Below are 15579 nucleotides of genomic sequence, written 5' to 3' on the forward strand. Positions count from 1 at the left end.
ACAGGTTTTTTTGTCTTGTTTGTTTGTTTCCGTTTTGAGTTTAATAGAAGAATTGCAGCTCAACATCATTTGAATACTTTTCAGTGGTTCCTAAATCTGCCTCACCATCACCTGTTGAGTTAAAAAAAAAAAAAGTGCATATTCCAGGCTTCACTCTAGAGAAAATCAACTTTTGAGAGTGGAGAGAAGGAATCTATTTATTTAAGAAGCTGCTTGGGTGAGGCTGATGTCCAAGGATAGGAAGCATTTTCCCAAGGTTATAGGAGAGTCTTCTAGGATAGGCTTAAGTGAATCACTGTCACTTATTCAGCAGGTATTGATTGAAGGACTGTGGTGTATCAACCATTGTGCTTGGGGCTGGAGTGCTCAGAGGTAAATACAATAGAATTTCCGTCTATAGTACTTGAGTGTTTTAGTGAGAATTACCCCAACAATTACATTATAGTGTGTAGAATGTAGTAGGAAAACATACGACCTTATGAGAATAAGGAAGAGGCTCCTAAGTCAGCCCTGTTAATAGCTGTGTTGGAGGTGGGGGGATGTTCATGAAAGCATCCCGGAGGAATAATACTTGGACATTCATATCTAGGAAATAGTCAAAACTGTCCTTTTGGCAGTAGAAAATACAGCAGAAAAATAAGGAACCATTAAGTGTTTGTCAAAGGGCAGTGACGTGGTGAAACCCGTGTTTAAAGAGTTGGTCTGAGAATAGGACTGGGATCCTGGAGGCAGAGGCTCCTGCAGTGTCTGTGATGAGGTGACAAGAACTTGGAGTAGGCTGGTGGTAGTGAGAGAGAGGATGAGCATTAAGGAACATCAGTGTACTTGATATGGGCCTGGATATGGGAAATAAAGACAAGGAATGAGTCAAAGCTTTCCATCCTGATGACTGGGTAATGGTGGTGTCACTGACTGAGACTTGTTATCGTTGTTAGGTGCTGTCAAGTTAGCCCTGACTCGTGGGGATCCCATGCACAGTGGGAGGAAATGCTGCCTGGTCCTGCACCATCCCTGTGATTGGTTGTGGATCAGGCTCTTGTGATCCACAGTGTTTTCACTGGCTGCTTATAGAAAGTAAATCGCCAAGCCTTCCTTCCTAATCCATCTCAGTCTAGAAGCTGCCCTGAAACCTGTTCAGCATCATAGCAACACACGAGCCTCCGCTGACAGGTGGGTGATGGCTGCACATAAGGAGCATTCTCCAGGAATCGGGAATCGTACCCAGATCTCTGCTATGGAAGTGAGAATTGTACCCCTAAACCACCAGTGCCGCCCCCTACCCCGCCCACACACACAACTGAGATTTAGAGGTTTTGAAATAGAGCTGGCTGGGCAGAGAATGATGAGTTTTTTAGTCTTCTTGATCGTCTATGTTTTTACCCCAGTGTCTAGAACAGTGTCTGATGCTTAGTAAATCTATTAATGAAAATACTGGTTTGGCTGCCTGTGTAGTGACACCAGCAGTACGAATGGTTAAATTCTCTCTTCCTTGTAAAATTCTAGGCAGCTAAGTGTCTGTTCCACCTGGTTTGCAGGAATCCATCTCCCAGCTCTCTTCTTGCTTCACTGCCCTTAGAGTTGTAGTGTGGCTGATGTAGTGTGGCTGAGGAGGGCTCACTTCTATAATTCTGCCTTCCAGCCTGAGAGAGGAAAGAAAGAAGTGGAGGGCAAGAAGATTCATTATTGAGGCAACACCGCCTACATTCCATTGACCTTAATTTGGTCACATGGCTCCACCTAGGCATGCATAGGGCAGACTGTTGAACTGTTGTATTAGCTGGCCAGCCATATACCCAGCTAAAACTCCAGGGTTCATGTTGCCAAGAGGATGAAGAAGATATTGGAGCATAAGTCCATAAACATGGTACCTGCCACATAAACCCAAGCCAAACCCGTTGCCATCCAGCCAATTTCGACTCATAGCGACCCCACAGGACAGAGTAGAACTGCTCCATAGTGTTTCCAAGGAGCAGCTGGTAGATTTGAACTGCCAACCTTTTGGTTAGCAGCCAAGCTCTTAACCACTGCACCACCAGGGCTCCTCCTGCCACATAGGCCCTTAGTTTTGATGAATGAATGTGCTTAGAATTTGGTCATGTTGAGTTGAAGGAGGCAGAAAGACGTACAAGTAGAAATGCCCAGGAGATAGTTAGAGACACAGAATAGTAGCTCAGAACAGTAAACTAAAACAGCAGACTAAAAATATATGTATGTAAGGCCATTCAAAAGGCTGTGCTTGGACTTGTTAGACTATAGAGAAAAGCAATAAAAAATAGAAAAGAGGCTCTGGAGAGAGAGTTTATGAGTCAGGGAGTAGAAAGTGGAGAGAGAATCCAGAGAAATAAGAAAAATGGCTGTTAAACATGACCAGAAATCATAGCTAATAAGATTTGCAGCTTGCCAATATCAGGCCCTATACAAAGCATCAATCAAATAGGGCGAATGTACAGAGGAAGTTTGTCTGGTTAGAGAAGGAAATTGGTTAGGAGAAATTTGGAGGAGAGGTTTTATTAAAGGTATGGAAATATATTCATAATTTGTTGAAGGGCTTGGTGCTGGTTGTATCTGAGGTATGCTATTGTGACTTTTTTTTTTTATTGTGACGGATTACTTTATGCAATTATGAAATTAACATTGTTAAACAAAGCTCAGGTATGATTTCTAGAAACAGTAAAAAAATTAATTATTTTAATTTCTTTAAATAGTTATAATTGGTTAGTTTTTGTAATCAGCAAGTAATGTAAACCACATTTGATTAAGAGAAAAGTTCAAATCCAGTCTAAAGTGCAGAGATTTTGAACATGTAGTGCTTTTACTCTCTGGAGCATTGTGGTGTGGAAAAGAGAATCTTACCAAACTTGTGCCAGGGATCTCATTATCTGGCATCTGTGTTACATTGTCCCTCTAAGTCTATTTCCAACTTGTTACGCTTTTGCTATCTAATAGGGAACAAATTTGGCATGTAGTTTCTGTACTGACCCAAAAGTGAGGCCTGTTCAACAGCCAAGGATCCTTTGACACAGATACCATCTTTAGCTTCCTTTACTTTATGGGCTTATAAAAAAAAAATCCAGGTCCAAGATAAATTGAGTTCAGCAGTTTGTTTGAAATTGTTAAGTCTTCTTGATCAATGGTGCGCAATAGAAATATAATACGAACCATATATATGATTTTAAATTTTCTAGTGACCACATCAAAAAAAGTGAAATTAATATTAAGAATATATCATGTTTAATACAAAGTACCCAAAGCAGTATCATTTGAACATGCAGCCAGTATAAAAAATTAATGAGCTATTTTGCATATTGCTTTTTTTTTAAAAAACTAAATCTTTGAAGTCAGTGTGTTCATCAGATGCCCAGTGAACTCCATGTGGTAGTTGTTCTCATATTGGGCAATGCAGTTCTAGACACTTCTTTTCATTTTAATGTTGACGGCAGTCTGTTTCTTGCAGAGTCACCATTAAGGATTTCCCCCTAATTTAATTTTGGGAGTTCCATCAGTCCGTCATGCTAATAGACACGTCTGGTGAATTAGTACTATATGTAGGAGGAAAAATAGTGAATGTAGGAACTCAGGGCCTTTCTTTCCTTCCCAAAGTACTTGCCTTTAAAGGTGACCTGAAGTGTTTTGATGATATGTAAAATTGCTGATAGACAGATACGTTATGAACCAACTTGAAGATGGCTTTTCTCACCCTTTACAGATTGTTTCAGTACACCAGTTGATGCTGCCTTCACTGTCCGTTCTGTTCTGATGGTGATGTGGGCTATGGGCATGGGAAAATAGTCTACCGTGGGAAGATGAATTACCATTATTCTGTTACACTGTTGTTGTTAGCTGCCATTGCATCAGCCCCTGACTGATGATGACCCCATATGTTAGGGAGTAGAACTGCTCCATAGGATTTTCTCGGCTATAATCTTGATGGAAGCAGATTGCCAGGCCTTTGTTCCATGGAGCCACTGGGCAGGTTTGAACCATCAACCTTTAGGTCGAGAGCCCCGATTATATACTGCTGGAGCCATCCAGGCTCCTCATCTAGATTTAGTTCATTTAAGATTTATTTCTAAACTAATGATTTAGATGCTTTGTTTTTAAAAACAACACAGCTTTTATTTCAGGGGGCAGTAGTGTTATTCCTTGTGGCTATTGTGATCGATTATTCAATCTTTGAAAAAACATTAACCTAAATTTCTGAAGGAGTAATAATTGTTTCTTGTAAGTATCTTTTTAACCCCCAGCTCTTTTTTCTATATCATTTATATAGAGTTAAAAAAGGAATAGACCTCCTAAGACCATTAAATGACTGCTTTTAAGATAAAAAGCTAATGAATTATTCCTGAATGAATAAGTTACTGTATATCATCTACTTTGGTTTCCTCATGTTAAAATTTTCTTTTCTGACTCATTTTAGAGTGATAACCTGTGATTTAAAATGGCTTTAAGATCGAATTTGAGGCTTCCCTCAGGATGCTGTGGGCAGAGGCAGCAAAGTGTCACCACTGGAAACCTGTGGTCCCCTCAAGGGTTCTGATTCTGTCTTTAGCCCCACAGCTGCAGGGGGAGGCATGGGAAGAATGGGTAGATTTTGAGTCAAGGCCTCCATTACCCTTGTGACCTTGCCTCCCCAAGTACTGCTCTTTGTGCCTGAGGAGATGCTTTTTAAACTCTCCCTGGTGAGGGACAGCTTTTTAAACTCTCCCTGGTGAGGGACAGCTTCTTAAAAATCCCAGTTTTTAAATCCTCAATCCATCATGTTCTGATACTTTTCTAAACTACAATATATGTGAATTACTAGAAAAAAGAGATTTAGACGTAGAAATTAGATTCAATATGCTAAGTACTACTCCCATCAGATTGCCATGAAATTTCTAACACTTGCTCTCTATTTCTGTACCTATTTAACCCTTTGTGGACCAGTCTCAAACAGCTTGCAGACTGACAGCGGCCTGCAGTCCACACTTGGGGGAGCACCTCTTTACATCTCCTAGGATCCTCATATCAGCAACTGTCTTCCATTTCACAGGTCAGGACACTGAGGATCAGAGAGATTAAGTAATATGCCCAACGATATGTGGTTGCTAGAGCTGGAACTGAGACCCAGAGCTGCAGTTAACCCACAAGGAGTCTGTTAGAATCAGGAAAAGTGTCCTTCCTGTGGAGTCCATGGGTTGTGTAGCTGGTGAATGCACTTGACTGCTAACCAAAAGGTTGAAAGTCCGAATCTACCCAGAGGTGACTTGGAAGAAAGGTACCTGTGGGCAGGTCTACTTGTGAAAAATCAGGCACTGAAAACCCTATGGAGCACAGTTCTACTCTGGTACACATTCGGTCACCATGTGTCAGAATCAACTTGACAGCAATTGTTTATCCTTTCCTGTGAGAACTGGCTGGATTCCAATCGTCACTCCTCAGCCAGGTAACCTCGTACTGAATACAGCCTGAACCATTATACGGTGTGGCCCCGTTTAAACTTACCTGCGCTCTCCCCCACTCCCCCTTTCCTTGGGTAGATGGGAAGAGGAGTGGGGAGTGGGAGGGAGAGGGAAAGTGGGGACTAAGACTTGTTTCTTGGTTATCTTATTGCACATTTTTGCAGAGTGCTGGTTGAAGTTGAGAAAGAAAGGAAAACTCCCGTTGGTGAAAAGTGCTTGTTTTTAGTGTTCGTAGTGAAATTTGTGGTTAATCTTAAGTTTTTGGAGTGCTTATTAAGTTATGTACACTATTGTGAAGTTCCCATTATTAGAAATCTTTATGTACAGTCAGCCAGTTAATGGGGGTTCAGAGTAGAGCAGAAAAAATAAATTAATATTTAATGGCCTATATATAACTAAATATATGTGATTATATCACTGTTATCCATGGTTCTATCATCATATTTCTACCATGAGTTACCAATACTGCTTAGTTTACAAATTAAATGAAGCAATGAAAAATATAGACAGTGAATAAACTAAGAATACTGTCTTGATGCTGCAATCATTCTGCAACGTTCAGACAAAAAATGAATGTTAATTTCAAAACCAAAACCAAAGGCTTTGCTATCAAGTCAATTCTGACTCACAGTGACCCTATAGGACAGAGTAAAACTGCCCCGTGAGGTTTCTAAGGCTGTAATCTTTATGGAAGCAGACTGCCACCTCTTTCTACCATGGATCAGCAGGTGGGTTTGAACTGCTGACCTTTCGTTAGCAGCCGAACGCTTAAACATTAAGCTACCAGGGCTCCTCTAATGTTAATTAGTTAATGTTAATTTTAAATTCATTTCTAGTTATGGAGCCCAATTATGCTAACTAGATTAGGGTTCAGAAAGCTTCGACTTGTACACTGTATTGTATTCACAAGTTCTTAGTGAAGAACATCTGGAGCAGAGCACCGATCAGACACTATTCTAATGGCATGGTCAACGGGCATTTACCACTCACAGAATAAACCGGACAGGGATGAGCAGAGCAGGAAACATCCTCATCAGCCAAGGTTAGGCTCCCATCCCAGGGTGTGATGCTTTATACCACATCTCTCCATGGGAGAAGAACACTAGAGCACCTCTCTCCAAGGGTTAATACAGGACAGCCATGTCTGCTGCCAAGCAGCGTGTGTAGAGAGCAAGTAGGGGAACCCCCCTCCAAAAAAAACATTGTCATTGAGTCGATTCCGACTCACAGCAACCTTATAGGACAGAACAGAACCTGCCCCATAGGGTTTCCAAGGAGCGACTGGTGGATTTGAATTGCCAAGCTTTTGGTTAGCAGCCAGGCTCTTAACCCACTACACACCAGGGCTCCAAGTAGGGGAAAGAAGTAATAAAGGGCAGAAGGGGTAGGAAAAGTAGAAGGCCCCTTACAAGCAATGGATATTATTCATTGCCTCTGTTCAGGATGGGTGACAATCGCCTGATGACTATTCTAGATTTATTGGCATCAGGAGCATTCCTTCCCCTTTTACCCCCACTAAGGTAGCTTAGCAGAGCTCTGGGTTTCTTCAGAGACCAGTCGTTTCCCCCTAAGGCACATACTTTACTTCATGCCTGTTAGGAGCTATTATGTCCATTGGTAGCTAGGAAAACAGTGAGAAAGATTATAGCACACCTGTGCAACCAGCAATTTGAACCACATTTAAAGACATCGTGGTTTTATTCTCTTCCATGGCCACATAAGGTGCCTGATCAAAGCAGATATATCGTTGGTCCTTTGGAAATCCAGGGAAGGGAATTTAAATGGAGAAATTATTTGCAACAACTAGAAAACTGCTCTGAACTAATGAGGGTCTGAATGTTTTTGGCGAATTGCATGAGGAAGAAAGGGTCAGTAATTCCTTTGCAGATCTTAAACTCAGTAATGGACTTATGAGTTTTCTTTGTTAGTAGTATATGAGTTTATATCTCAGTGGCCTGAGTGAATCAATTTATGACTAAAGTTGTCAAACATTTTATTTTTGACAAAACATTTAAAATGTTTTCTTATTTAACTTCTTATAACTCATTTATTGCAGTAAACACACTACTGCATTTTTACACAAATAATGCATGTTTTCTGTGTTTGTTTGCCAGCTGCGCCCTCCCCCTGCGAGACACTCTCACAAGCACCACTGTGCCAATCCTCTTCCTTATGTTGCTATAAAAAATTAGCATGTCGTGCTTATGAAAATACCTCGCTGGGGGCGGGCACAGCCAGCAAACGTGCAGAAGGCGTACATTATTTGCATTAAAATATAGTATATTGCTAGGCATTTTGTGGTATCAGTCTGAGTATCTACCACAGCTCTTTGAAGTTGATACTGTTATTATCACTTCTGAGATGAGGAAACTGAGGCTTTAAAGTGTTTGAGTAACTTCTAGGATACACAGAGCACAAGGAGCAGCGCTGTAGACCCGTGTGATCTGTGAAGCAGAAGCACTGGTATCACCTGGAAGCTTGTTAGAAATGAAGATCCTCAGTCCCTCCCCAGACCTAGGAACTCGCATCTGCAATATAAAAGGATCCCGCATGGTCCATATGCCCATTAAAGTTTGAAAAATAATGCTTTATTTTACAGAGTCCGGGTTCATGGGCCCTATACAGCCCTGCCTTCCTGAAAAGTCTAAGATAACTTCATTAAGAGAATTAGCAGAATATGATGTGACTTTAGGCAGATTCAAAATAACCCTTTTTTCTAGTTATGTGTTCTAATTCTCTAAATGTTGAGTTTGTTAATTCTGCATTTTTCTCTTTTCACCTAAGTGTTCTGAGGTTATTTTAAAACAGCCTTCTCTTCCTCTCCATTGTATCTGTGGCCACTTAATTCTAAGAATATTCTAGTTTGATAGCTTCAGGCTCTTGTTACCCAGGATGTTGGGGAAAAAAAAAAAGATAAAAAAGAAGGACAAATAATGCCTGATTCATAATACAAAGGTTGAGCTACTCTAGGGAACTGTGGAGTCCATTCTTTAGACACCTGTCCTCTCCTGAATGCATGTCTTCTGGAACGATGATGAGCAATTATCATTCCTGCCTATAATCCTAGGCATTTAAATGTGAAATACAGTTGGTAATCAAGTGCATTTGGATTATAATAGAAAAAGCATGTTTTAGGAATAAGCTGCAATGTGTTCTGTATAAACTTTTAAAAGACTAACCTTTAAATATGAGCCACTCAGTATTAAAAAGGAGGGAGTGGCATGCAACTGTCGACACTTCTGGAGGGTACTTTGACATGAATTTGGAGAATGGATAAAAAGGGAGGAGGCTTACCTGTGTTCTAGAGTCACCCGGAGGGTTGTGTTTTAAAATACCAACTGATGCTTTCTACCCCCGGATATTTGATTAGTAGGTTTGTGGTGGGGCCTGAGAATTTGCATGTTTAATAAGTTCCCAGATGACGATGATGCCTGCTGGTCTGGGGAACACACTTTGAGAATCACTGGATTAGATTTGGGAGACCAGTTAGCGATCTGTTTCATTGACATATGCAGTATGTAATAGAGAACTAAATAATGACAATAGAGTTGGGGGGAGGTTTGGATTGCAAAGATATAGAGGAGTTACAAATGACAGGACTTGATAACCAGGGCTTCTAACCAGTTTGGTCTGGTTCAAACCCCTGCTGAGAATTTGCATTTCCACCCCAGGTATACTGAATCAGAATCTACATTTTTACAAGATCCCTAGGTGATTCTTATGTACAATAAAATTTGAGAACTGCTGCTGTCCTAGTGGTTCTCCGAATTGGTCCCTAGGCAGCAACATTAACATCACCTGGAAACTTGGTGGAAATGCCAGTTCTCAGCAGGGGTTTGAACTGGATCAATTAGAAGCCCTGTTGATAATAGACCAGAGTAATCAGGTAGATGCAGAATGGTAGTACCATTATCACAACATTTGGGCTAAAGGAGGAGAAGCTGGCTGGAGGTTTTGGGTGGAAATTATAATGTTTGGTTTTTGGCATGTCAAATGGAGATGTATGTGGGTAATTTAAATGATGATATCTGTTAGGAAAGTTGAATATTGCCGAGTTGAAGACACACTTATAAGAACACAGTGTGAGTCTGTACATCTGTAGAAGAGAAAGGAATCAGAGGACACAGAGTGAGAGAGTAAGATGCTGAGAACAGAAGTCTGGGACATGCTAGTATTTAAAGTGAAATCAGAATAAATCTAAGCTTCAGAAAGGACTGAGGCAGGCTGGCTGGAGCCCTGGAGTAGAGTCTCTATCAGGGAGTGATGGGTGTGGCAAATACCATAGGAAGGTCAAATGACATGGATGCCAGTGTGCCCATTGGATTTCAGAGCCAGAAATCATACGAAACTTCAGTAAAAGCAGTTTCAGCAGAGTGGCATGAACGGGATCCAGATTGTATTTATCTGAACATAGGAACGTTTTTTTTTCAGGAAGGGGTACATGGCTTCTACTTTTCTGATATATATATATTTTTAACATCTCTGAAGGGGATAATGCTATTTATAGGAATATTTTGGTGTACAAGTATTCAAGATTTAAGCTAAATTTTCTAGATGAAATTTAAGAAAGCATTCAAAAAGCTAATTTAGAATAAAAGCTTATTTATAGGCTTTTCCAACATAAGCAGGAATCTTTGAGAAAGTCCAGCCTCTTGTGAGGTATTGTTGCCTTACCACGGGGGACTTTCACAAATGGCTGTGGAGGCTTTTGTGGTTGGTCTTTCTGATAGTGTTTTGTTTTGTTCCCCACCCCCATTCCTGTGGGGGAACCAGGAATGCTATTATTGCTATTAAGAATATTGTTTTACTCTGTGTCTCTGTGTGACAGCTGGGTGAGATTATTTTATTAGTTTCCCGATTGACCCAACTTAAACTAAAAGGAAGACAATGGTCAACACTTGTGATAGCTGTTAAGCAGCTGTCACTTCTGGTAATTTGACCATAACTGTTTTTCTTTCCTTTTCCTCCAGTGTTTGTTTAAGCAGATTTAAAACAAAACACTGAGAGTAAATAGAATTTGCTGGCTTTCACATGATGAGGACCTGGGATGATAGTTTCATGAGCAGGATTTATTGGTGGTGCGTTTCAGTCTGCAAAACATATTTTAAACCCGTCTGTTCCATAGCGGTGTGCCTACTACTGTTTTATGAAACCTTCTGGGGTTGTGTGGACTGACTATTCCGGACTCTCTGGAGAGCAGATTTGAGATAGAGCTGACGCAGCCCTTGTTGAATTTTGTGCTTGTAGCCCTCTATTACTTGGAAAGTTCTCCTCAAAATGTGGGCCAAGTGCAGAATGAGAGGGACTGCCAGTGAAATAGTGAGCTTTCTAAAAGACCCAAATAAAAGCACATTCTGTGGTAAAACTGATCTTATCTAACAGATGCTCTACGTGCATGCTTTCATTTTACCCTTCACTTGCTGACCAGCAATTTAAGGGTCCTGCATTTAAAAAAAAAAAAAAAGAACCTTTTTTAAATCTTAGGTTCCCAATTATCAATGTATAATTGCTTATTTTACAGAGACCAAAGTGATTTCCTAAACTATTAGACATTTTAGTTGCTGACAGATCAGGCTATTGAAAGACTAATAATGAGCATGACTTTGAGGCTCTTTATGGTGAATACTAGGGGGCCAACTGGTAGATTTTGAAGATCTGTGATATAAAATCCGAAAGCTTTGGTTGCTTCATTTAAAAACAAACAACAAACAAAAACTGTTTTTAGTAGTTTAAATAATGAAACAAAGTGTTTCCTATTTATTTGCTCCTCATTTAGTATTTCAAAAAAAAGCATGTTATTAAACAGATCATTGGAATTCAAACTAACATTTTGCCCTTTTCTTTTCATGAGCAGGTTGTCAAGTTATTAAGCAACAAAAGATCGCAAGCAGTTGGAATATTAATGTCTAGTCTTCATTTAGATATGAAAGACATACAGCATGGTAAGTACAAAAATAAAAATTCAGTTTTTGAATACTAAAATTTGGACTAAAGGTTGTGATGTTTGGTGGTAAAATTATCTCAGTTTCTGTGTATTTCCTATAAGTGCTTCTAAACTTGTACCTGTGATCATACCTGGAAAAGTTACCATTACTTTGGAATTTCTGTTATTTCTCTACCTTGTTAAGTGCCTTATTCTCATTGGACATCTATGGGCAGCATTAATAAATACTTAAGTTTTATATCATAAGAAGTACTTGTCCCATGGTGCTGTGTAATTAGTTAGACCACATCTGAAGTATTGCTTCCGGATGCCACACTTAAAACATGGTAAACACTGGTGAGAGCCGGATATCGTGTGTCTTCTAACCATGTTACCTGAAACTGGTTGAAAATACCTGGAAAAAATAGTTCACAGGAGAGAAAAATATGTTGAGACTTGAGTGTATTTGATGAGCTAGTATAATGAAGAGGAAGTGAACCTAAAATATCCTTTTAGATCAGCTTCAACTGGTGTGGGGAGTTATAGGAAAGCATGTTTCAATTGTTGTTTTAAGAATGTTCTTGGGATCAGAGATGTCCGTTAGTAAACTTGAGAAATTAAAAACTTTTCAAGAGGCAGAATGATCATTTGTCACAAAAATCCAATGTTTTTAAAGGGCTATTGCATTGAACAGGAGGTGGGGCATCCCTTTAAGTTCTCCTGTTCCAAGCAGGGCTTCCAACTGATTAGTTCCAGCTTGAGCCCCTGCTGAGAGTTTGCATTTCCATTGCAGATATACAGAGTCAGAATCTACAATTTAACAAGATCCCCAGGTGATTCTTACGTGTAATAAATTTTGAGACTCACTTTAGAGTTCTCAGAACTGGTCCCTAACCAACAGCATTAATATCGCCTGGAAACTTATTTGAAATGCATATTCTCAGCAGGGTTTCTAATCAGAACAAACCAATCGAAGCCCTGATTCAAGATAGTGTGACATGCTGAAATGGTCATTAAGCAAATTCATTACATATAACTTTTTAGAAGGGATAACTGACCCTTCTAATTATTTGAGACAACTGTAATGTAAACCCTTTGGCTTTTCTACAGGTAGAAGGATTATTTTTTCTAATAACCATCAAAGATGGTTTCACATTATTCTTACCCACTTCATATTATTACTAGTGATCCAGACACATGAAAGCAGTAATATCATGACCTTTTTGTATTTCTTTTATGTTGTTGTTTTAACTTATATCTTAAGCCAGGCTTATAAAATATTTTCTGTGTTCGGATTTAGGGTAATATTTAACAATTTCAAAATGGCTTTAGTGTCAATATTTTAATAAGTGAATTCTAACCTACAACGGGAAGGCATTCCTATAGCATATCCTCCTATCACGTTTATGTTGCGAGATACTGCCTAAAGGTGAACAGAGGAATTATATTTATATTCAGAATGTCCCTTAAGCTGCCCAGAGCCTTAGAATAGATTTAAAGCAGATTAAATTATCCAATGGAATGCCAGTTTACCTATTACAGAAATATGGTTTCAAGTATAGCACAGACCTTATAAATCATGAAAACATTTAACTGGTTTTATAGCTTACCCCGTTATGAATGTGGATTCTATTTGTTAGACTTAGAATAGTGTGTGGAATAATTCATAAATGGCACAAGCTTGGTATGCCCTGTCAATTGATGAGTAACTCTTAATCACAATTTAAGTTTTTATTAAATTGTTTTGATGGTGAGGAGACTTCCTCAAGCTGAAGCATTTAGGGTAGTAGTCATAGAAGAGGACGCCAAGGCTGGCGCCAAGAAGTTCTTGGTGTTTCTGAAGCTGGCAGATGTAGCCCAGTTAAGTCATACAATGAAATCTGAAAATAATGATATGGTCCTTTCCTTCAGTCAAATATTCAACTCGGTTTGAGTTAATAATGAGAACCTTATGAACAAAGGAGTCCGCCTAACATCTGTGTCTGTGGTAAAGCCAGCAAGAGTTCATTGAAAATTTGCTAGCTTAACATGCAACGCTAACAATAACATGGCAGGAACGTCAGTAGTCGAAGGGGTCATACAGAATTATGCATAAATTTTATCCTATTAGAATTTGAAGTTATTACTGGCGTCTCTTTGAAACCCTGCACACCGTTTTCTAAAAAACAGAAACTGTAAAAGCCTAAACAAGCTGTTGTGCCTCTTGGTGGATAAAGTCTTCTGCCTCTCTGTGTTCTCTTGAACCATGATTTACGTGGGTGAATCACTTGTGGCCTTTAAAATTAATTAAACTTCTGTCAGGATATGCCTCCACTGAGAAATCTATAGAAGCATAACCACCATTGATTCTGGTTATAGAAGTGACCACAGAATTTATCCAGACCTCCAGTGTCATTTTATAGAAGAGGACACTAAGAACTTTTAGTGGTCACACAACTCGTTGGTGGAATAGACTGGACTTGCATCCAGGCCTCTCATAATGGACCCTGTTGTTTTGATTAAGTTGAGCCATTTTTCAAAAATTTTGCTTTTCCTTTGACCAGCATTCCTGTCTGTAACACTGAGTTTATGTAATATTGTATCAAACAATAGGAATTATTTTCTTTCTCTTCTTCCTTGTCAAGACGCTAGAAAAGCCTGGAATCGATTTTTTTTTTTGTACTGTGTCTCTTGTAAAGTGCCTTGTTAGAGGAATGTCGGCATGTAAGGTTGAATAATAGGTGTCAGAGGTCCCATCGTAGTCTGTTATGGATTGAATTGTGTCCGCCCAAAATGTGTGTCAAATTGACTAGGCCATGATTCACAGTATTGTGTGATTGTCCCACCATTTTGTCATCTGATGTGATTTTCCTATGTGTTGTAAATCATACCTCTATGATGTTAATGAGGCAGGATTAGAGACATTATGTTAATGAGGCACTCTAAATTCACACCTCTTGCCTCCTAGACTGTGAGAAAATAAACTTCTGCTTGTTAAAGCCATACACTGATGGTATTTCTGTTATAGCAGCACTAGATAACCAAGACAGATTTTGGTACCGGGAGTGGGGTGCTGCTCTAACAGAGACCTAAAATGTAGAAGAGGATTTGAAACTGTGAATGGATAGAGACTGGAAGAGTTTTAAAGTGCCTAACAGTAAAAGCCTAGATTCCCTTGAAGAGACTACTGGTGGAATTATGGATGTCAAAGATTCTAGAGGGGACTGAGAAGGAAATGAGGAGAGCCGTTACACTGGATATGGTGCAGACAGCGAGAAACAGCGGCAGCAGAACCAGGAGACCAGCATGAGACAGCACTGGGGCTGATCCATGTAGTAAGAGAGCCGAATGCCTTTGCTCAGGAGGCTTCCTGGTAGAATGGAGTGCCTCCAGGCACTTAACAATGGAGCTAAAGAGCTTTGGAATACTTGCCCCAGCAGGACAGACATGGGCAGTGAGGCCTTAGGGGCCAAAAGACCAAGGAACCAGGAAGCAGAAGCTGAAGAGACAAGGAACATAGGAAGCAGAGCTGCCTCAGTCTCAAACGGTAGGGCTACAACCTATGGGGTCTCAAAGGATTAGCCATAGCTTCTGGGATTTCTAAGGGTAGGGCCACAGACTCCTAGGTTTCAAAGAGTCAGATCTTTACTGACTTGGTTCTGGAGTGTGGGGCTGCCTTTCACAAGTGCCAGTGGAATAGGGCCGGAAAAACTGTCCAAAGATGAGGAGGCGGGTCTGCGATGCCCAAGGGCTAGAAGAATGGGGCCTACCGGGGCGGAGGGGGTAGAGTCTCCACTCAGATGGACTAGGAGAATGGGACTGCCAAAAACTGAGGGAGCAGAGTTGCTTTTCCAACGGGCTTGGAAGGTGGAGCTGAAGCCGTGGCCTAGGGACCTCCACCCAAAATCTGGAGAGTGTGGCCAAAACCCAGAGTCCAGAAGGCAGGCCCATTGCCTAAATGGTCTCAGAGAACAGAGGATTATTTTCAAGCCTTAAGAGCTAATGTAATGTGTTTTGCTGACTTGCTTGGTGCCTTTTATCTCTTCTTTCCCTTCAGTTTCTCCCATTTGTAATGGAAATGTCTAGCTCATGCTTGTTCCACCATTGCACATTGGAATCAGATAACTCATATTCTAGATTTCACGGATGAAGAGGAATTTCGTATTTTGGACTTGGAATTGATTTAAGACTTTTGCTGTGATATGCTGGGATAAATGTGTTTTACATGTGGCAAGGACA

At 40.1% G+C, this 15579-nt stretch overlaps 1 protein-coding gene across 1 annotated transcript in view; it reads left to right on the forward strand.

Annotated features, from left to right (window-relative positions):
- The window catches only part of FMN2 (formin 2), a 410148-nt gene that overhangs the window by 174197 nt on the left and 220372 nt on the right, over positions 1–15579 (forward strand). Inside the window, exon 7 of the mRNA XM_064276718.1 lies at positions 11293–11380. Coding sequence (XP_064132788.1) covers positions 11293–11380 — 88 coding nt within the window. The remainder of the gene's footprint in view (positions 1–11292; positions 11381–15579) is intronic.

The sequence above is a fragment of the Loxodonta africana genome, chromosome 25 (genome assembly GCF_030014295.1).
Source record: "Loxodonta africana isolate mLoxAfr1 chromosome 25, mLoxAfr1.hap2, whole genome shotgun sequence".
NCBI lineage: Eukaryota > Metazoa > Chordata > Mammalia > Proboscidea > Elephantidae > Loxodonta > Loxodonta africana.